Genomic DNA, 21,398 nt, shown 5'->3' on the forward strand with positions numbered 1-21,398 from the left:
AATTCGTGTCCTTCCAATACGGCCGGCCTTTTCCCGCCCTTCTCTGGCCTTAGGGGGAAAGTCGGAGTTCTCGCTCCTCTGGGGATATACCTGCGACGCCAGTGGAATACGAGGACCAGTAGGTTGCAGATGTCATTTTGATCCTGTATCTTAAGTGTCTGAAACTATTAGCTAGGCCGAGGGCTAGTAGGCGGGAAAGTGCTCAGTGGGTGGAGGGTCAGAGGTGAGAGGTCAGAGGGCTGCGAAGGGGGAGGAGCGAACCGGAGGCGGATGGCGGCTCTTCATCTCCGGCTGTACAGCCGCTAAAGCTGGGACGCTGGGTCGGCGCGTCCGGCGGAAGGAGAGCGGCGGCCGCTCCCAACATGCACAGCCTGGCGACGGCAGCGGTGAGTGGCAGCGCCCGGATACCCGTCTCAGCTTTCTTCCTAGATCCCGGAGCCGGGCCCCGAGTTCAGCTCCATCTGCCCCTAGCCGGAGGTTCGGGATCTCCACACCGGGCCCCGACCTTGGCGGAGTCGGACCCCCTCCGGCTCCCCTCCTGGTCTGGCGCGCGGCCTCTCGCGATCTTTTCCGGCGCTGAGGCCTGGTCCCGCGCCCCGCGCGGCCCCAGTAGGCCATTCATTGATTCATTGGAGCTCGGCGTCAGTCTCTGAACGCCAGTTGTGTGCTGGGCGTCGGCGGGGATGAGGATAATACCGTGGCCATTCGCTCTGTTCCCTTGCTCCTGGAACTCCTCGCCTAGGGGCATCTCATTGGGAAGGAAATGGCTTCTAGCTCAATCCACTTGCTTTACATGTAGAAATCCAGAGAACCGAAGTTCAGGATGATTGCATCTTAGAGTTCTCTGTGTTTGAAGCCTTCCTCACAAATCTCATTTTATCTTTGAACAAGAAAAGCTAATCACGTGTTACACCTCCCTGAAGTCATACTGTGGTTTTCGATTACGTTTAGAGAAAGTAGACTCTAGGCCTACAAGCCCGGGGTCCTTAGTCATGTTTATGGGTTCGGTTTTTGTCACTTGCTCCTTACGCTCCGACAAAAAGTACATCACTTTTTTGCTGCAAGAAGCAGGTCTCTAGTTTCGTTACCTGGAGTTGACCTTCATAGGACTGCCTCCATAAATGCAAGTCTGCCTCAGTAACTTTCAGACTATGTTTACTGTAGCTTGTAACCCCAACATTTTCTCTTGTAGAGTATGCATTTTCCGGTATGTAAATTTTTTTTATTTTTTAACTTGTGGGTAGTTTGTCTTCCTCTCAAGATCAGGGGCAAATGTTGTGAATTCTGTTTACTTGGTTTCCCCACTGCTAGGACAGTTCCTATAACAGGGTAAGCTCTTAAATAATACTGACTGAATAGCCACTCAACCGTATGGGAAGCAGGATAGTTAAAGAACACTTCCAAGCTGTGCGGTAGTGGTGCACGCCTGTAATTCCAGCACTTGGAAAGCAAAGGCAGGCGAATGAATCTCTGAGTTCAAGGCCAGCCTGGTCTACAGAGCAAATTCAGGACAGCCAGAGCTACACAGAGAAATCCTCTCTCAAATAACCAAAAAAAGAAAAAAAGAAAGAAAAGGTATTTCTTCAATTATATTTACATAAATTTAAAAGCCTGAACATCTGTTATGCTGTTTGATCCACATGGCAACTCTGACCCGTTAAGCTATTTGGTTGGTGACAAGATATTTGAGCCAATTCCTTCACAATCCCTTATTCCCATAATCCAAACTACTTATGTTATTTTGATCTGGGCAAAAAACAATGACATACCATTTACTAGAAATTGAAAGGAAGATTACATGCAGCAATGCCCACAATACCCTAAGTCTATTGAAGAGACACTTGGTTTTTGCTTAATAATGAAACTTGTGTGTATGTGTTCATATTGAGTGTGTGCATGTGAGGAGATCAGAATCAACTTTGGAAGCTGTGTCTCTGGAGTGGTTCTTGAGGTAGGGTCTATTTCTTTTTTATTTTATTTATTTATTTTGGTTTTTTTTTTTTTTTTTTTTTTTTTGGTTTTTCGAGACAGGGTTTCTCTGTGGTTTTGGAGCCTGTCCTGGAACTAGCTCTTGTAGACCAGGCTGGTCTCGAACTCACAGGGATCCGCCTGCCTCTGCCTCCCGAGTGCTGGGATTAAAGGCGTGTGCCACCATCGCCCGGCAGGAAGTACTATTAAAGGACAATGAATGCAGTGCTTATTTACTGGAGAGATGTAACAAAAGACACTGAAGTAGTTGAAATGTAATATACTGCGCTCTACTCATTACAGAATATATTCTAACATCTCCATTATTATCAAAAAAAATTTGTTTTGTTTTATTGTGGACAGTAAACACTGAAGAGTTGTTCACAAAATTAGAAAATGTAAGGGGATAAAGGGAGGTGGCTGAGCAGGTAAGAGCACTTGCTGCTCAAACATGACAACCTGAGGTCAGAGCCTCGGTATTCACATAAAAAGCCAGCTGTGACTTCACGTCTGTAACCCCAGAGCTCTGAAGTTAGAGTTTGCTGACAATCTTGCACAGATTTCAGTGAAAGGCCCTGCCTCGAAGAAATATGACCAAGAATGATCGAGGAGGTCTCTGTGCACACCTCTGTCTTGCACACACTATGTAAAAAAGTAGGATGCTGGGGGCTGGAGAGATGGCTCAGCGGTTAAGAGCATTGCCCGCTCTTCCAAAGGTCTTAAGTTCAATTCCCAGCAACCACATGGTGGCCCACAACCATCTGTAATGATGTCTGGTACCCTCTTCTGGCTAACTGTATAAATAATAAATTTAAAAAAAAAAGTAGGATGCTAATAATGTGAGAAAAAATATATTTAGCCAGGTGGGTCAAAAGGTAAAGATGCTTGCCTCCAAGCTTTATGACCTAGGTTGTCCCCAGACCCACATGGTGGGAAAAGAGAAGTGACTCCCACAGGTTGTTCTCTCACCTCACACGTGTCCCGTGGCACATACACACGCTCTAAATAAGTGAGTGGAAAAAAGACTTGAGTAGTTGTTCATTGGCTACGTTCATATACTAGCTAAATGACTTCTTTCTGTTTTAATATACTTTTCTATAGACCTAAGGGTTACTTAGATTAGTGGAAGTATGGCATTGAGTCTTCTGTAGTAGCTATTAGGTCATAAAACAGCTGAAGTAAACTTTTAGGAGAGGCATTAGAGAAACCTTTAATAAAAATTCTTCACTGATTTCAACTGGCAATTTTAGCATTTCTGAACACTTGAATTACTCTGTGTGTTTGTACGCATATGAGTTGACTATTGGTGCATGTGTGACAGCCAGAGATCAGCCTCAGATGTCTTCCTCTGTAATTGTCTGTTCAAGTGTTTTATGTATGGTATGTTCAAAGTGTGCGGTACACGTTCAGGTGTCTGTGTTTAGGCCTGAACTTGACATCAGATGTCTTTTTGGCCTCTCTCTTAAACCCAGAGCTTGTGACAACATTTAGGCTGGCTTTCCCTGGGATTTCCTGTCTCTGGTTCCTGAATGCTAGGTTTTAGGCAGCCACCCTTACAGGGCTTTTTATATGGTGCTGGAGATCCCAACATCTGCCCTCTGTGTGACAATACTGCACTGACTGAGCCATCTTCCCAGACTGCCACCTTGTTTCTCTTTTTCTTTTTTTAGATTTTTATGGGTATGACTCTTTTGCCTGCATGTATGTATGTGCACCATATGCATTCCTGGTGACGTTGTAGGTCAGAAAAGGATTCTGTAATTCCCTGTAACTGGAATTACAGATGATTTTGAGTTACCATGGAGGCTTAAACCCAGGTCCTCTGTTAGAACAGCAGGTGCTCTTAACTGCTGAACCATCTCTCCAGCCCCGTTTCTTTTTGAAAGAGGGTCTCTCACTGAACCTGGAGCTTCCCATTTCAGTTAGACTAGCTGATCAACAATTCTTCCACTTGTGAGTTATGAGGTTCCAAGGTGGTGTGTCTTCATGTCTAGCTAGCTTTTGGGTGCTGGGGGTTCACACTCAGGTCCTCGTGATTTGAGCTATAGGCACATACTGAGCCATTTTCCTGGCCTGTTTTATTATCTTTGTGTTTACACTGACTCCCAGATGCCCTTCTCTTGGCAGGAATGTACTCAAATAAAATTAGTTCACTGCTGCCAAACCTATTTAATCTCAGGGCAAAGAATGTAGCTTCTCTTTACTGGTTTACTTCATTTATTTGTTTAGTGTGAGAGAAAGAAGACAGACACATATATAGAGACTTGTGGAAGTCAGTTCTCTCCTCCCATGTTGAGCCCTAATGGTGAAACTTAGAGGATCAGTCTTGATGGCAAGCATGCTTAACCAGCAGAATCATCCCACTGGGCCTACTTTGATTTTTTTTTTTAAAGTCACTTTGAAGCTGACATAAACTTATAACCTCAAGACATAGGAGACGGATAAAGAAAAGTCACCATGGGAGACTGAGAGATGGCTCAGAGGTTAAGAGCACTGTTCTTCCAGAGGTCCTGAGTTCAATTCCCAGCAACTACATGGTGGCTTACAACCATCTATAATGAGATCTGGTGCCTTCTTCTGGCCCACAGGGGTACATGCAGGCAGATGCTGTGTACATGATTAATAAATAAATCTTTAAAAAAGAAAAAGAAAGATCACCACAAGTTCCAATCTGATCTATAATGAAACCCTAACTTACAAACAAATTAAAAAAAAATAGGGTCCTCATAAGGATAGATAGTACTTTCAGTGTGATTTATAAAGTTTTTAAATCATATTTCTTTATGTTAATACTCAAAGGTACGTTGTCTAGTGTAGTCTGTAATTTTAGCATACAAGAGGATGAGGCAAGAGGAGTGCTGTGAGTTCAAGGCAAGCTTGACATACATAAGGAGTTAAATAAAAGTCCCATGGTGAGCCACCTAATTTTGAAATGTAATCTGTTAAATCTAACCCCATTCACTGTCGTATCAGGAAGACAGTAAGCCATGTTGACCCTTATCATAAAGCTGTTTTCTCTTCAAGAAATCATCAACATCAGATTTTCAGTTTACCAAAGGAGGAAAATTACTTTTACAATTTACTGTTTATTTAAAATAATTTATAAATGTCTTTCGATTCTTTACATTGGCTTTGTGATAATTATAGTTAGCTGTTAATGGCTTACTTTGGTGAATATCTTAAAAGAAAAATTAATTTGAAATATATTTTATACATAGAAACCATTCAGCCCAAAAGGGAGAACAGCTCTCTGCTAGTTTGATATAGTTTGATAATAATGTTTTAAATGTATTTATTAAAAGGAAAGACTATTGACTTTAGTGAGCTACAAGGGATGATATAATATGCACCAAAACAGCCCTGTTTTAATCTTGGTCTATCTATAAAGTAATTGATACTCTTCTTTTTTTGTTTGTTGGTTTTGGTTTTTTGTTTGTTTGTTTGTTCATTTGTTTTTGAGACAGGGCTTCTCTGTGTAACAGCCCTGGCTGTCCTTGAACTCACTTTGTAGGCCAGGCTGGCCTTGCGCTCACAGGGAGCCTCCTGCTTCTGCCTCCTGAATACTGAAATTAAAGGATGTGCTACCACTGCCTGACTGTTTTTAAGTGAATGTTTTTTAGATTTATTTATTTGTTTATTTTATGTATGAGGGTTTTATCTGCCTCTATACTGTTATGCCAGAAGAGGGCATCAGATTTCACTATAGATGTTTATGAGCCACCATGTGGTTGCTGGGAATTGAACTCATAACCTCTGGAAGAGCAGTCAGTGCTCTTAACTGCTAAACCATCTCTCCAGCCCTTTAAATGAATTTTTTAAGGTTTATTTTTATTTTATGTGCATTGGTGTTTAGCCTGCATGTATGTTTGTATGAGGGTGTCAGATTCCCTGTAACTGGGGTTAAAGATAGTTGTGAGCTGCCGTGTGCTGGGAATTGAACCTGGATCCTCTGAAAGAACAGCCAATGCTCTCAACTGCTAAACCATCTCTCCAGACAGTATTTAATATTCTAAATTAAACTTCTCAGATGATATTGTGCATATATTAATAGTTCAACTCACTATGCAAATCCAACTATTTATTAATGAACTGTACTGTAACAGACTGTAGAAAGTTTTGTTAGTTGTAAGAAATAATTTCTTCAGCTTGGAGAGGGATGTTTGTGATTTCAATTGTATAGGCTATATGCGGACACTGATTCTAGGAAGTGCTGTTAGGTAAATTGAACTCGGCCATACAGTCACTGTTTGACATTGATCTTGTTAAACCTTTATTAACCTGTTTCCTAGCTGAGAGGATAAAGTGAGGAAGCCTTTCCTTCTAATAGGAATTCCTAGACAGCATTGGCTTCTCTGCAGTAGCAGAAAATACCTGTGTTGTCTAGACTAGGTTATATAGGGTTACTGAAAGAGGCCCCGGAGAACTTTTGGGGATAACTTTGGATAATAGAAGTGATCTATATCTTAATTGTTAGGGTGGTCACTAAGATATATAAGTTTATCAAAATTCATCACAATGTTTACTTAACATGGTGTGCGTTTACTGTATGAGAAGTATACTTATATAAAATTGATGCTTCCCTCTTACAACAAATCTAAATAATTTCTAAGATATTTTTGAACTTGTAGTTTTTTTTAGAAACTGGTAGTTAGTACAGTAGCTCCACTTTAACCGTGACAAAATTGAATGGCTTACCCTAGGCCACACAACTCTATAAATGGCTAAACTTTGTGAAGGTAGTTTGGTTTACTAATTATTTATTTATTTATTTATTTTAGTTTTGTTAGCACTTTTTCTATGAGAACTAGGCAAAGGATTTAAAGCTAAAATGTAAGTGTGCCTCTTTCCATTCGTATCCTTCTTTTTATGGGAATGTATTTTGCACGCTTTTTTTATGTAATGTGGTCCATATTGAGCTATGTCTTTTCATAAAGGGCTATATAATATTCCAATATAAAGATCCACCAAGATATATTTAAATCATGTCTTATTGAAAGCTGTTTATTAGTTTTCTGCCTTAAGACATCTTAGTAGTAAGCATGCTGGTATATTTTCAGTACAGCCCAAATACACCTATAACATAAACCCCTAAAGGGCTCATTAACTGCGAAACAGATTGAGTTGCTTTACATCAAATATATGCATTTATTAAAGCTCCTATTATTTAGAAAATACATTTTCTAAAGCACTACTGCAGGATAAGATTTGGTTTAACTGTAATAAATTGACATTTGTTTTCTTGTTTTCCCCTGAAGCCTGTGCCTACTGCACTGGCCCAAGTGGACAGAGAGAAGATCTACCAGTGGATCAATGAACTGTCCAGTCCTGAAACAAGGGAAAATGCTTTGCTGGAGCTAAGCAAGAAGCGAGAATCTGTCCCTGACCTTGCACCCATGCTATGGCATTCATTCGGTACTATTGCAGCACTTTTGCAGGTGGGTGTGTATTCACAGAGTTCAGTCGTGTTTGTCACTTTGTGTGTTTTCTTCTTCCTTCGCTCAAATGATCTTTTTGAAGACTTTAGAAGAATGGTTGTTTAAATATTTGTTCATTTGTTGAGGCAGGGTTTCTCTTTGTAGCCCTGGCTGTCCTAGAACTTGCTTTGTAGATCAGGCTGCCTTTGAACCCACAGAGATCCGCCTGCCTCTGCCTCCCAAGTGCTGGGATTAAGGGTGTGGACCACCACCGCCCAGTGATTGTTTAAATATTAGCATTTGTAAGAAACCATTTTTTAAAAGCAGAAGTATTTGTTAAAATACATATTTTGGAGATTGAATTTAGTTGGTTTGAAAGGTGAACCTTAAAATCTGTGTTTGACACAGCTTTTAGACATACAATGGGTTGATCTGTATAGCAGGGAAGAACATAGAAATAGTATAAGGACCACATAGATGTGGCTGAGGAAAGAAAATATTGAGATAAAGGTGTATCCGCTATCGCATTAAAAGCGGGTATCTCTGTGTTTTTAAAAAATAAACAACTGCATCTGGTGAGGTGGCTTATGGGTAAATGCATTTGGTTGCTGCCAAGCCTAACAGCCTGAGTTTGACCCCTGGGGTTAACTGGATCCTACAGGTTGTCCTCTGACTTCCACACACGTGCTGTGATGTCACACACCACACAAAGTAAGACCAAGAGTGAATAACTGAAAATTTGAATCAGGCCAAAGTGGTTATAGGTGGAAAATAAATTAAATTAAAATGAAACAATCTCAAGGTATCAAGATAATATAAAATAATCATCCTATAAAGTTCCTCCCCAAATTACTAATAGTCTTTCAAATCTGTTCAGTAAATTCAACACTTGTAGCCAAGAATCTATTGGTTTTATGGAAAGATTTGCAGCTAAAGTAAATGATTGTGTTCAATATGGGTTTCATCTTTATAAAGTAGAATATTAGTTAAAGTTATAAAATGTTATATAAGGGTCACTCAATTAAAAGACTAGCTATGGGAGCTGGAGAGATGGCTCAATGGTAAAGAATATTGGCTGCTCTTTTAGAAGTCTCGGTTCTGATTGCCTTGTGGCTTACAACCAGCTATGGCTCAAGTTCCAAGGGATCTGACACCTTTCTGGTCTCTGTGAGCACTGCATACACATGAGGCACAGACATACATGCAGGCAAAACATCAACACATAACATAAAGACTAGCTGCAAAACCTAGGAGGAAGTGTAGGAGACTCATTTGTTGCCATAGTAGTATTCCTAGAGACACATGAGAAAGGTCTTGCCTAGGTATTCCTGTATGCTTGTGATGAAAGGATAATTCAATTTCTGTAGGAATTAAAGTGGTCTTTTAAAGTTACTGTGCTGTGACACTGTGATATAATTTTGTGATTAATTGCTCTCTGGGATTCTTTGCACTTTTTCAGGAAATTGTAAATATTTATCCATCTATCAACCCTCCAACTTTGACAGCACATCAGTCTAACAGAGTATGCAATGCTTTAGCATTACTGCAATGTGTGGCCTCACACCCAGAGACCAGGTAAGTGCTGTGAGTGTGTTGGTAAAGTTAGTGGGGGCAGATTGGTGTTTCATAGGAACTTAGATACCCTTGCTGAGTGATCAGAGAAAGGGCATGCAATGTGGTGTGTGGGTGTGAGTCTTCAGAACTTATTATTATTATTATTACTATTACTATTATTGGTTGGTTTTGGAGTTCCTTGTGGTTATTTGTGGTTAGGGTTATTTGTTTTTGCTTTGGTTTTTATAGCTGAGGCTGTCTTCAAACTCTTAACCCTACTACCTATGTGTCAAGTGCTGCTGGGATTATGGTTGTATACCACCATCCACACCTTTTTCTTTTTTTTCTTTGACAGTTGACATATATATATATATATATTTCTATGCTGTTAAGTTTGATGGCTATTTTTAGTCTCTGGCTACAGATTGAGGGAAGAGTAATATGATTTAAAATAAAGTAGAGTATAATTCCATTCTTTTTTTTTTAAATATTTATTTATTATGTATACAATATTCTGTCTGTGTGTATGCCTGCAGGCCAGAAGAGAGCACCAGACCTCATTACAGATGGTTGTGAGCCACCATGTGGTTGCTGGGAATTGAACTCAGGACCTTTGGAAGAGCAGGTAATGCTCTTAACCTCTGAGCCATCTCTCCAGCCCTTCCATTCTTTCAACATCATAGAAACAAACAGTTTTCAGAATAGCAGTAAACACTCTGAACATAAGCAGATCGACCAGACCAGTTTAGTGATTGGTTATGTTCTAAGAGGAAAGATTTGCGGGCAGGAAACATGGCTCAGTGGTTAAGAGCACTAACTGCTCTTCCAGAGGAAACTTAAATTATTTATTTATTTATTTATTTATTTATTTTTGAGCCAGGGTTTCTCTGTGGCTTTGTTGCCTGTCCTGGAACTAGCTCTTGTAGACCAGGCTGGTCTCAAACTCACAGAGATCTACCTGCCTCTGCCTCCCAAGTGCTGAAATTAAATAAATTATAAAAAATAAAGGGGGCTGGAGAGATGGCTCAGAGGTTAAGAGCATTGCCTGCTCTTCTAAAGGGCCTGAGTTCAATTCCCAGCAACCACATGGTGGCTCACAACCATCTGTAATGGGGTCTGGTGATCTCTTCTGGCCTGCAGGCAGACATACAGGAAGAACACTGTATACATAATAAATAAATAAATATTTTTAAAAAAAGAGAAAAGATTTGCTTAATTACCTTAAAAGTATTTTGTGGCAGTGATTTAATCCCAAATAGGAAACCAGAGCTTTAAGCTTGACATGGTGGTTCATACCTGTAATTCTAGTATTCAGGAAGCAAAAACAAGAGGCTTGCTACAGAATAAGGCCCTGTTTAAAAAAAAAAAAAAAGTAATTATTTTATGTTTAATTAAATCGGAGTCATCTTACAGCAGTGACGTTTGATCTAAAAAGACTTTCCCTCCCCCGTTTTTGAACTCTCTTTGTAAACAAACGAGGCTGACCTCCAACTCACAGAGATCCACCTGCCTCTGCCTCCCAAGTGCTGGGATTGAAGGTGCGCGCCACCACAGCTGGCCTTAGCGTGTGTGCATGCATGTGCTAAAGGACAAACACACATGCTTGCCTGCCGCTTCTTCTGGGTGCTTACAGAGACTAGAAAACATCGGATCCCCTGCAATTCTAGCTTCCAGAGTCAGTTGTAGAAAACCCGAAATGGGTGTTGGAACCTCAACTCAGATCCCAAAAAATACTCTTAACCGAGAGCCATCTTTGCAGCCTTCTGGAAGAATCTCTTTAGCACTGATACAACCTCTTCTCTCCTCCCCTCCCCTTTCCTCCTCTCTTCTTATATATTATCTCCCTTCTCTTTCTTTCCTCTCCTCCTTCTCTTCTCTCATCTTTTCCCCTCCCCTTCCCTTCTTTCTGCTCTGCTCTCCTCTCTTCTCCCCCTCTTCTCTTTCTTTCTTCTTTTGGAGACAGTGTCTCCAGGATGGCCCCAAACTCATGATTCTCCTAATTTAGGCAGGCCCTGAATAATGGGATTCTATCTAGGTGTGCAGCAATACATTGGCTTTAGCACTTACTGACTTTTTTTAACCTATAGTTGAGTACTTACAGTTCTTAAGATATTTGGTACATACTGAGGTAGATTGTGTTGCTTTAATCACCCTCGCCTGGGTGGATGTTGCATAGTGATACCTTAGCTGAGTGTATATAATGTGTCAGTGAGGGCAGGAGGATACTATTCTAAGCTGTAGACATCTCTGGCCTCTGTAATTGTATGCTAATAGTCCTCAACATTTCTTGCTTCTGACAATCAAATATATCTTCAAACATTGACACATCTCCTAGGGTACAAAATTACACATTTCAGAACGTTGGTCAAGACTAAAAGCCAATGAAATTCTTAAGATTCCTCACTCTGGCAATCTCACATGTTGTTTCAGGCTTGATGTTTAGAAGTCAACTCTGGGTTCTATATGTGGCTGTTTTTTCTTTTAGGTCGGCTTTTCTTGCAGCACACATCCCACTTTTTTTGTACCCCTTTTTGCACACAGTCAGCAAAACTCGTCCCTTTGAATATCTTCGGCTCACCAGCCTTGGAGTTATTGGTGAGTGATTTTATTACTTTTGTTTTGTTTTTGTTGAGATAGGGTCTTGTATGTCATAGACTAGCCTCAGGCTTGCTATGTACCTGAGTATACTCTTAAATTTTTTATTTAAAATTGTTATTTTCCTTTAACATCCATCTCCCAAGTGCTGGGATTATAGATATACATCAACATACTTAATGCAGTGTTAGGGATCAAACCCAGGTATCGTGCATGCTAGGCAAACACTCTACCAACTGAAACACACTGACTAGGTAAGTTATTAGGGACATTTTGTAAGCCTGAAATTCTTACAGTAGTGGTCTAAGTTAATATGTTTTGTTTGTCTTCTTACAGCTTATTTATTTTTTGTTTTTGGCATCATCTCATTTATTAGTAAGTGCTTGCAAATATATCAAGCACCATTCTCAATGTTGCTAATAACAAAGGCGAGGATCAGTAATCAAGATCTGATCCTAGCAGAGGCAGGCGGATCTCTAAGAGTTCGAGGCTAGTCTGATCTACAAGAGCTAGTTCCAGGATAGTCTCCAAAGCTACAGAGAAATCCTGTCTCAAAAAACCAAAAGAAAAAAGAAAAAAATGTAATCAAGATCTGGCTTTAGCATCAAATTATAAAGGAGTAAAGAATAATTTGATTTTAACTACGTTGAATGAATTTAGTTTAAATAACTCCTTGTATTAGGCTAGTGTTCTTACTACTGAGCACTTTCCCCATTTGCTTTATTCTTTTTTAAACTTTGACACAATGTTTCTTTAAGTTGCTCAGACTAGTCTGGAACTCAACAACATCTCCCAGCTTTAGCCTTCCCAATAGTGGGATTATACTCATGACTGTTGTTGTTTTTGTTCAAGTAGATATGAAACTGATTGCTTGACGCAGAAACTGCAGTCTGTATATTACTTTAATTCCTTAACTTGCAGAGTAAATGTAACTAGAAATCATTTCTCTAAAGTAATTTTGTTTGTCCATATTTTCTTTAGGGGCCTTGGTTAAAACAGACGAACAAGAAGTAATCAACTTTTTATTGACAACAGAAATCATCCCTTTGTGTTTGCGCATTATGGAATCTGGAAGTGAGCTTTCTAAAACGGTGCGTGCTTTTAAGTGAGATTCAGCATTGTTTTAGCTCTTGAGCTGTTTTGTGGCGCTAGAATCATTTTCTGCCTCTCCAGACATTTTACCTTCAAAAATACTTTTTCTCTTTTGAAGCGTATTTATTTGTGTGGGTGTGAGTGACTGTGCCATGGGACACCTGTGGACATAAACGACAACTTTGGGGAGGTGGTGCTCCCTGTCTACCTTGTTGGGGAAGGGTCTCTTGTTTCTACTGCTGTGAGTGAGCTGGTCCACCAGCTTCTGGGCAGTTTCCCATCTCACTATAGAAGTGTTGGGATTACAGATGCATGCCACCACATCTGGCTTTTTATGTGGTTTCTGGGAGTCAAACTTGGGTCATCAGGGTTACACAGTGTCTTAGTTAAGGTTTCTGTTGCTGTAATAATATACTATGACCAAAAGCAACTTGGGGGTGAAAGTGTTTATCTCCTCTTACAGCTTGTAGTCTGTTATCCAGGGAAGTTAGAACAGAAAGTCAAGGCAAGCACTGATGCAGAGGCCCTGGAGGAATACTCCTTACTGGCTTGCTCCATGTAGCTTGCTCAACTTCTCTCTTTTTTTTTTTTTCCTTTTTTTTTTCCTTTTTTTTTTTTTTAATATTTTTATGCTTTTATTTTAACTTTATTTTATGTGCATTGGTGTGAAGGTGTCAGATCCCCTGCAACTGGATCGTCAGACAGTTGTGAGCTGCCATGTGGGTGCTGGGAATTGAACCCGGGTCCTCTGGAAGAGCAGTCACTGCTCTTAACCACTGAGCCATATCTCCAGCCCCTCAACTTCTCTCTTATATAGCACCCAAGACCACCAGTCCTCTCCTGGCCTCAAAAGACACATGTACACATACAATGCACAGAAATTCACACACACACACTTTCTCCCCCCTCCCCCAGAAAAGAAAGGAAAATGATTGTAAAGATAAGAAAAAAGATAGACATGAGGGCTGGAGAGATGGCTCAGAGGTTAAGAGCACTGCCTGCTCTTCCAAAGGTCCTGAGTTCAATTCCCAGCAACCACATGGTGGCTCACAACCATCTGTAATGGGGTCTGGTGCCCTCTTCTGGCCTGCAGGCATACACACAGACAGAATATTGTATACATAATAAATAAATAAATAAATATTTTTTAAAAAAAAAGTAAAAAATTTTTTTGCAGGCTTGCCTACAACCCAGTGTTATGGAAACATTCTCTCAATTGAGTTTCCCTCCTCTCAGATGACACTAATTTGTGTCAGGTTGACATAAACTAGTCAGTACACACACTACTGCTTTTGTCTCCTGAGCAGTCTCTGGGGTCCCTGTATATTTTCCTTTTTCATGTAAAAACTATCAGATAATCATTAAAAACCAAAAACAATGGAAACTGAGGCAGAAAGATCACAAGTTCATGGCCAAACTGAGCTGATAGCAAGACACTGTCTCAAAAGACAGACATAAAAACCGCAAACCTCAGTGTTTAAAGAGCATTGCCTGCTCTTCCAAAGGGCCTGAGTTCAATTCCCAACAACCGCATGGTGGCTCACAACCATCTGTAATGAGATCTGGTACCTTCTTCTGGCCTGCAGGCATACATGCAGGCCGAACACTGTACATAATAAATATAAATCTTTTTTAAAAAGTATTTGTGAAGATGACCATGTGGAAGCTAGCCATCACTGTCAGGTGTCTCCATTACTGCTCTCCTATGTTTCTGTCTTAGAGCTCACTGTTTTACATTTCTTTACAGCTCACCAGTTTTGGGGTGAGTGCTTGTATGCATATGTACACACACACACACATCTTTTGATAGTTGTAAAAATATTTAGGTGAAGTGCCTGCCAGTCTAATTAACTATTACTACTACATGTTTATATTGAAGAGCATGTTTGGAGGAATTTATGCCTCAGATTATAGTGATTTTTCACAATAGTAGGATTACAGAATTTAACCGCTTTTTTAAGAAGATTTATTTATTTTTATAAATACTGATTTTTATAGTCAACTTGATTAGTCCCTATTTCAGTAACCCCCTACTTCCACGTGTCTAAAACTAACTCATTCCTGTCTCTAGGTTTCCATTGGCATTTTTTTATGCTTCAACAAGAGTAGTTCTCACAGATACTTTTTTTTTTAACTTAATAGCTTCTCTTGTCTTTCTATCTTTGCTCTCTGAGGCAGGGTCTTGCTATGTAGCCCTTACTGGCCTGACACTGTATAGCACAGGCAGACCTCAAATTTGGAACAATCCTTCTACCTCAGGTTCCTGAGGACTGACTGGGTGATTGACTTGCACCACCATACTAGGCTTTGTATTTAGCTTTCTTTGTATAACACATAACACCTTGCCCATAGTAGGCACACTTTGAAATAAAGGTTCTTGGTCAAGGCTATTGTAATGATACAATAACCTGGGAGGTATTTTAAAGTACAAGGATGGAGTTGGAGAGATGGTTCAGTGATTGCGAGCACTGGCTATTTTTGTGGAGGCATACTGTTTGGCCCATCGTAGTGACATACCTCAGTAGAACAGTAACGATAGTTCTGATGACACCAAAGAGAGATAATTAGCATCCTAATCCTCTGCAAGCCAGCATTGTGACTCTTGCCTGTAGTCCCAACATTTACTAGGCTGAGACAAGGGCATTGCTGTGAGTTTGAGGCTAGCTAGCCATGGCTACAGAGTCTGTCTCAAACTTTTCCCCCCACAATGATTGTCTGGTTTAAATTAGGACATTTGGGTTGGTGGGTGTGGTCGTTGGTTTTTGTGTTTTGTTTTGTTTTTTATTTTTTTGTTTTTGTTTTTAAGTCCATTCTAAGCTGGTTTGGTACTCACAAAGTACCTCAGGCTGGCCTCAAATTTTAGGCAATTCTAATAATTATCTAGGGTTTTCCCTTTTATGTAAAAATGAAAATCATGGTGTGTATACTTAATTAGTTCAATAGGAAAAATAAGGCCTATAAATAGCCTTTAGAAAAATCCTGACATACAGTAATTGCTCATTGTGATAGTATTTGTTCTTTATGCTCTAGGTTGCCACATTCATCCTCCAGAAGATTCTCTTAGATGACACTGGTTTGGCTTATATATGTCAGACTTATGAGCGTTTTTCCCATGTTGCCATGATCTTGGTGAGTTCTTTTCTTTACTCTCTTTACAACTGCCGATCACATAACTTACTTAGTCCCTTTGTAACTGGCTGAAAACTTAGTCTTCTAACTAGAAACTACTGTTGTAGCCATGGTGTCCCGTGCCTGTCATCCCAGTATTTATAAGGCAGAGAGGGGCAAGAGGATCACTGCAGGCTAGAGGCCAGCAAGAGTTCCACACCAGCCAAGTGAAGAAGTAATATATCCTGTCTCAAAAATACTATCTGTCATAATAGCAAGTGCCTTTAATCTCTGAACTCCAGAAACAGAGAAAGGCAGATCTCTGTGAGTTTGAGTCCTGATTTATATAGTGAGTGCTAGGCTAGTCAAGGCCACATAGACCCTGTCTAAAAAAGGAAAAAATAAAAAATATTGGAAACTTCTTTAATGATTCTTAGATGATCTGATTTCTGGTGTCAAAATTATTTGTGTTTTTTTCTCCCATTCTTGTTTTGGGTAAAACAGGGTAAAATGGTCCTGCAGCTATCCAAAGAACCGTCTGCCCGTCTGCTGAAGCATGTAGTAAGATGTTACCTTCGACTCTCAGATAACCCCAGGTAAAGATTTGCAGGACTCAGGACTTAAGGGAAAAGTCTCGTGGCTCAGGTCCTGTGTCTTAGTTTATCTTAGATGGATTTAAGTTCCTATTAAAATCTAAGGTTCTAATTTTGAATATCCCCTAGTTAGATCTTCCCATTGTCCTACCCTCAAATTCCAGAAAGCCCAGACAGTTTCAAGTGAGGCCATATCATGTGGTTTGTTTGAGCTTTCTATGACTACTCCAAGTAATCAGAAAGATAAGTATAGTTCCAAAGATCTCTTGCAAAGTTCCGTAGCCTGGAGGCTCTTTACTTACTCTTGCAGTTCTCTGCTTCCTGTAAGATGTAGAGCTTATTGCTTTTTCTTGGTGTGATCAAGATATCTGCCAGCATCCTGCACTTTGTAGATGTAATGCACTTCAGAAATGTTTGACCTTTTGTCCTATCCATCCATAATTTATGCTGAAAGCTACACGCTCAGATTCTGCCAAGCCACATAATGGAGTGCTTTCTGAGTTCCTAGGAATCAGGTAGCTTAATGTGAACCCAGTCTGTAGCCACTAGGTTATTCGAGCCCTAGCTATTCTTTGATCATAAGTTGTCCTATTTTTCGGTAATTCCTATTTTCTCCCAAGCTTGCAATATACTTCTTAGAAATTCTTCTTGTTTGAGTATCAGAGCTGTAGCTGTTCTGAACAGCCTGTATGGAGTTGGCATTTGCCTCTTTGAGGCTTCTAGGTGGTAATGTTGCCATAGTTTTTACTATTCATCTCTTATTAAGGCTTTCAAATACAAAATTGAAGCGTTTGCTTAAAGACATAACTGATTGTTGGTATAGAATTAAAATCGAGGAGGCTGGAGAGATGGCTCAGCGGTTAAGAGCATTGCCTGCTCTTCCAACTTCCAAAGGTCCTGAGTTCAATTCCCAGCAACCACATGGTGGCTCACAACCATCTGTGAGGTCTGGTGTCCTCTTCTGGCCTGCAGGCATACATGTAGAAAGAATATTGTATACATAATAAATAAATGAATATTTCAAACAAAAAAATTAAAATAAAAAGAATTAAAATCGATTGATTTATCATACAAATGAAGTCATGTCTGCTGTCAGTGTTCAATTTTTAAAATAATTTCATTTACCATAAACTATGCTTAATGATTTTTTGACAGTATTTATTATAATAAATCAAAACAAAATTTGGAGTGAAGTAAACTATTGCACCGTTTTATTCCATTTTGCTTTTGCATTAAATCTGCACTGGGGTATGCTGAAAATATTTGTGGACTGCACATTCTGAACATATGCATAAGACCTGCTTTAAGGGATTCCAGTAGATTCTTGATTAACAGAGCATAGATTCCTACCTAGGAAGCTGTATATTTATATTTAAGAAAGGGGCTCTTCCAAGCCCCAAAATGTGGGTTTATTTGTTGTCTCCCTGGTTGGTTTGTTTGTTTCTGATGTAGGGCACGCGAAGCACTCAGACAGTGCCTCCCTGACCAGCTGAAGGACACAACCTTTGCCCAGGTGCTAAAAGATGACACCACCACGAAACGCTGGCTTGCACAACTGGTGAAGAACCTGCAAGAGGGCCAGGTCACAGATCCCCGGGGAATTCCCCTGCCCCCTCAGTGATCCTCTCTATTCCGTCCCACTACTCCCATAAGTTGGGGAGTGGGGTGGAACCTAAGAGGAAAACAGCTCAGGTTTTATTGCCGACTGGGAGTAGACAACCTCAATGCTGAACTGCACTGGAGAAAAAGGGCAAAGTACCCCACTGAGGTGTGTGGGCTGACTGGAGGTCCTGGATCCCCCTGCTGCTCCCAGGAATTGGGCTCCTGACACAGCAGTCTGCCACCACAGCCCCAGGAGGATGTCAACACCAGCAAATGCTGTATTTGCAGCATGCCCAAGATGACCCTGCCCCTAGCCACTGGTAGAGAGGAGACATGGTAATAGTAGCAACACTCTAGGCATGGTGAGTGCCTGGGACCATAAGCCATGTGGCTTAATTTTTTTTTTTTTTAACTTTGCCTTCCTGGAAGACTCAAGATGTGTCTTTTAATTCTTTCAGTATTTGTTTACTTTGGGTTTTTGTTGTTTTTAATCTAGAGAGAGGTGTGTTTAATGGACACAAGCTGTGGTTTTCAGCAAAACTTTGTCAATTGGCACTGTTTACAAGTCTGTTAGCTGCATAAGCTCAATAAAAAGTTGGTCTGGGCATTGCATCCCCTCTGGCAGACGGATAGCTGCATCAGGCTGTCGGGGGGAATGGGAGGCAGGGAAGAGGACAGCCAAAGGACAAGCAGGAGCACTCCACCTTCCCTCTGCTGCCCTGAGAACCTTCACCTTGGTTCTGGCTTTAGCGGCTAGCTTTTCCAAATCTCAGTGCTTTCCCCTTCTTCTAACCGCTTACACTTAAAGCAGATGTCTTAATTTACCCAACTTTCCTGAAAGTGTTGTGCTGGGGCAGGAGGATGGCAATCTTGAGATCCAGGTCTTCAAAGACAGTTTCCGGTGTCTTTTCGAGGGAGGCAAGCAAGCCCCTGGGTCCAGGTCGGATCCCTTTCAACAGCGCCATCTCTGCTCATGATTATACTTGAAACAGTATTAGCTGAATGAGTTTCTTCAGATTTAAGATGAATGGCTGGATTCTGCTGGCTCAGTCTCCTCTCCCCCTTTTAACACATATTTTTTTATTGGTCTATGGAAACTACAGGGTTGTCACTAAAATATTTTTACTTGTTGATAATGTGTCAGAGTTCCCCTTCCATCTCCATGGGCTTGAATCTATAACCTATTGTAAACTGCCTTTATTTCTGTGACCTTTCTCCCATTTTCAGCACTTGCTCTTTCTCTCTCATCCTTATCTCCAAAGATGGGATTATTGCCCCAACTCTAGAGACCAAGTCTTCAGCCCATGTCTCACATGCTTGAAGATGTCTGTACTGAGTTTGAGGAAGTAGTATAAAAGGGGTGGACGGATGCTCATAGAAACCTTTGTAGGGGCAGTTGAGCCAACCCAAGGGCTCTTTAAGCCGGCTTTCACAAAGGGAGCCGGGCTTGTCAGTTGGCTTCTGTCTCTAGAGCCGAGAAAGTAGTAATTAAGTAGCCTAGATTTAGGAAGGTTAGAATAAGCACTCATTCCCTTGCCTTCCAATTGAAGAGGAGAACGCGGACTCAGGCCTGAAGGGGAAAGGTCTTAGAGAAAACAGGAAACAGCATCAACTTGATAGATGTTTGGACTCATTCCAGTTTGTGATCTGTAAAGTTTAACAAGGGAAAAGGAAAAAAAAAAAGGTTTAACAGGGGTACACTGATTTTTGAAATCTGCCTTCCTGCTGAGCCAAAGTTTCTCATTCCTCTCCACTAAGGGAGCAGCTGAGGCCTTGCTCCCTGGGACAGTCTCCATCTCTTGGTCCATTGGCCATGTTACTGTGCCAAGCGTCTTAGTTCACATCCCATCTATCCTCAGCTGGTTTCAGAACCTGCGTAGGAGTTGGACAGGGAGGGGTGCAGTAGGTCTCATTCCCTATGGTTGGCCCTGATGTTGTATGTATTATATAACAAGACCCCTCCCCTTATTATGTGTTTTCCATCCCTTTCCCTCATCAGGATTGAAATAAAACATGCTCTGGTTTGTTTTTTTTTTTAATTCTTTTAATTGGGAAATTTATTCTGTCAGTATAGAGATATCTAAGCACTTTAATCTGGTGATCATTGTTGGACCCACCTCTACCCTGTCTGCTTACACACACAGACTGCCCTGCTAAGAGGACAACGATAGTTCCTTTGTGGGCAGATTTTTAGGTGACCAGAAGGCTACAACTGATCATGAAAGCTGTCTAGGATGGTGGCCCTTACCTGATAGTGTCTCTTGCACAAGCAGAACCTCACTCCTGGCTTCCGTGCCTGGGTGGGAGAGATTTCTGTAAATAAACGGGTAGTGCTTAAATTTATTCTGCAGTATTTACATTTATTAGGGGCTTTAAATGTCAGCTGTGGAGTTCAGTACATCTTTAGAATTCATCTTGTGCCTGGTTTAATAGGATACAACCAGCCCATTTCCAGCTATTTTCAAGGATTTTAGAGAGCTGTACTGTCTAGAAGGCAGGGTGGAGAGGCATTTGCAGGCTTCAGAGAAGGCCTTTCTTCTATATAGAATTTCCCTCGCTATTGGTGCTGCTCTAGAGCCCGGAAAAAGAGGACAAAGCTGCTACCAAAAACCCATGGAAGGGCTGGGAAGATGGATGGTTCATTGGTTAAAGTGCTTGTCATGCAAGCATGGGAGCCTACGTTCAGATTCCCTATCACCCAAGCAAAAGGTGGGTATAGCAGCACACCTGTAACCCTAACAGGCAGGAAGATGCTAGGGGCTTGTTGTCCAATCATTCTAGACAAAGCAGCAGTCTTTGGGTTAAGTGAGACTCTGGCTCAAAAAAATTAAGATGGAAGCCAGGCATGGTAGTGTATTTAGGAGGCAGAGGCAGGTGAATCTGTGAGTTTAAGGCCGGTTTAGTACAGATAGTCACATTGTGAGTTCTAGGCCAGCAACAATACATAGCAACCCTATCTTTAAAAAATAAAGTGGAAAGAACTAAAAGATGCCCAATGTTGCCGGGTGGTGGTGGTGGCACTTGGAAGGCAGAGGCAGGAGATCTCTGAGTTTGAGGCCGGCCTGGTTAGTCTACATAGTTCTGGGACAGTCAGATACATAGTGAGACCCTGTCTGGGAAAAACGAAAATAAACAGAACCCAAAACATAATGGGCAAGTAAAAAGCTCACAGGAGGAGCTTGCCACCAAGCCTAATGACTTCAATCCCTAGGAAGGAGAGAACTAACTCCAGCAGTAATCCTTTAACCTCGCCTGGGGCACTGTGGTCTGTACCTGCCCACGCATACACACAAATAATGTAATGAAATTTATAACATCCAGTTCACACATCACAGATAAAAATCACTGGCTTCGTGTTAATATGGAGACAGGCAAGCTCAATAAGAATAACAGCAAAAGTCAGTTAAAATGGGGGCGGGGTGCTACAAACTAAAATATTCTTTGAAAACATCACTGAATTTAACTCCTTAAA

At 40.9% G+C, this 21,398-nt stretch overlaps 2 protein-coding genes across 2 annotated transcripts in view; one reads left to right on the forward strand and one right to left on the reverse strand.

Annotated features, from left to right (window-relative positions):
* The window catches only part of Usp37 (ubiquitin specific peptidase 37), a 66,716-nt gene extending 66,522 nt beyond the window's left edge, over positions 1-194 (reverse strand). Inside the window, exon 1 of the mRNA XM_041649730.1 lies at positions 91-194. The gene's annotated coding sequence lies outside the window, so the exon portion shown is untranslated. The remainder of the gene's footprint in view (positions 1-90) is intronic.
* Cnot9 (CCR4-NOT transcription complex subunit 9) lies at positions 29-19,961 on the forward strand. The gene is made up of 8 exons (XM_041649734.1): positions 29-386; positions 7,224-7,403; positions 8,842-8,957; positions 11,422-11,531; positions 12,513-12,622; positions 15,654-15,752; positions 16,236-16,327; positions 17,777-19,961. The coding sequence occupies exons 1-8, from the start codon at positions 363-365 to the stop codon at positions 17,943-17,945; spliced, it is 900 nt and encodes a 299-aa protein (XP_041505668.1). The 5' UTR covers positions 29-362; the 3' UTR covers positions 17,946-19,961.
* Positions 19,962-21,398: the final 1,437 nt, after the last annotated feature.

Source organism: Microtus oregoni, unplaced genomic scaffold, assembly GCF_018167655.1.
Source record: "Microtus oregoni isolate MIOR12 unplaced genomic scaffold, Mior012 000004F_ref0000308, whole genome shotgun sequence".
Lineage (NCBI taxonomy): Eukaryota > Metazoa > Chordata > Mammalia > Rodentia > Cricetidae > Microtus > Microtus oregoni.

Excerpts from the sequence above, each read along its gene's own strand:
- Cnot9 (XM_041649734.1), top strand. The coding sequence starts at position 363 with ATGCACAGCCTGGCGACGGCAGCG. Across the intron at positions 11,532-12,512 it reads CACCAGCCTTGGAGTTATTG|GGGCCTTGGTTAAAACAGAC; the intron begins GTGAGTGATTTT and ends TATTTTCTTTAG. Across the intron at positions 16,328-17,776 it reads CGACTCTCAGATAACCCCAG|GGCACGCGAAGCACTCAGAC; the intron begins GTAAAGATTTGC and ends TTTCTGATGTAG.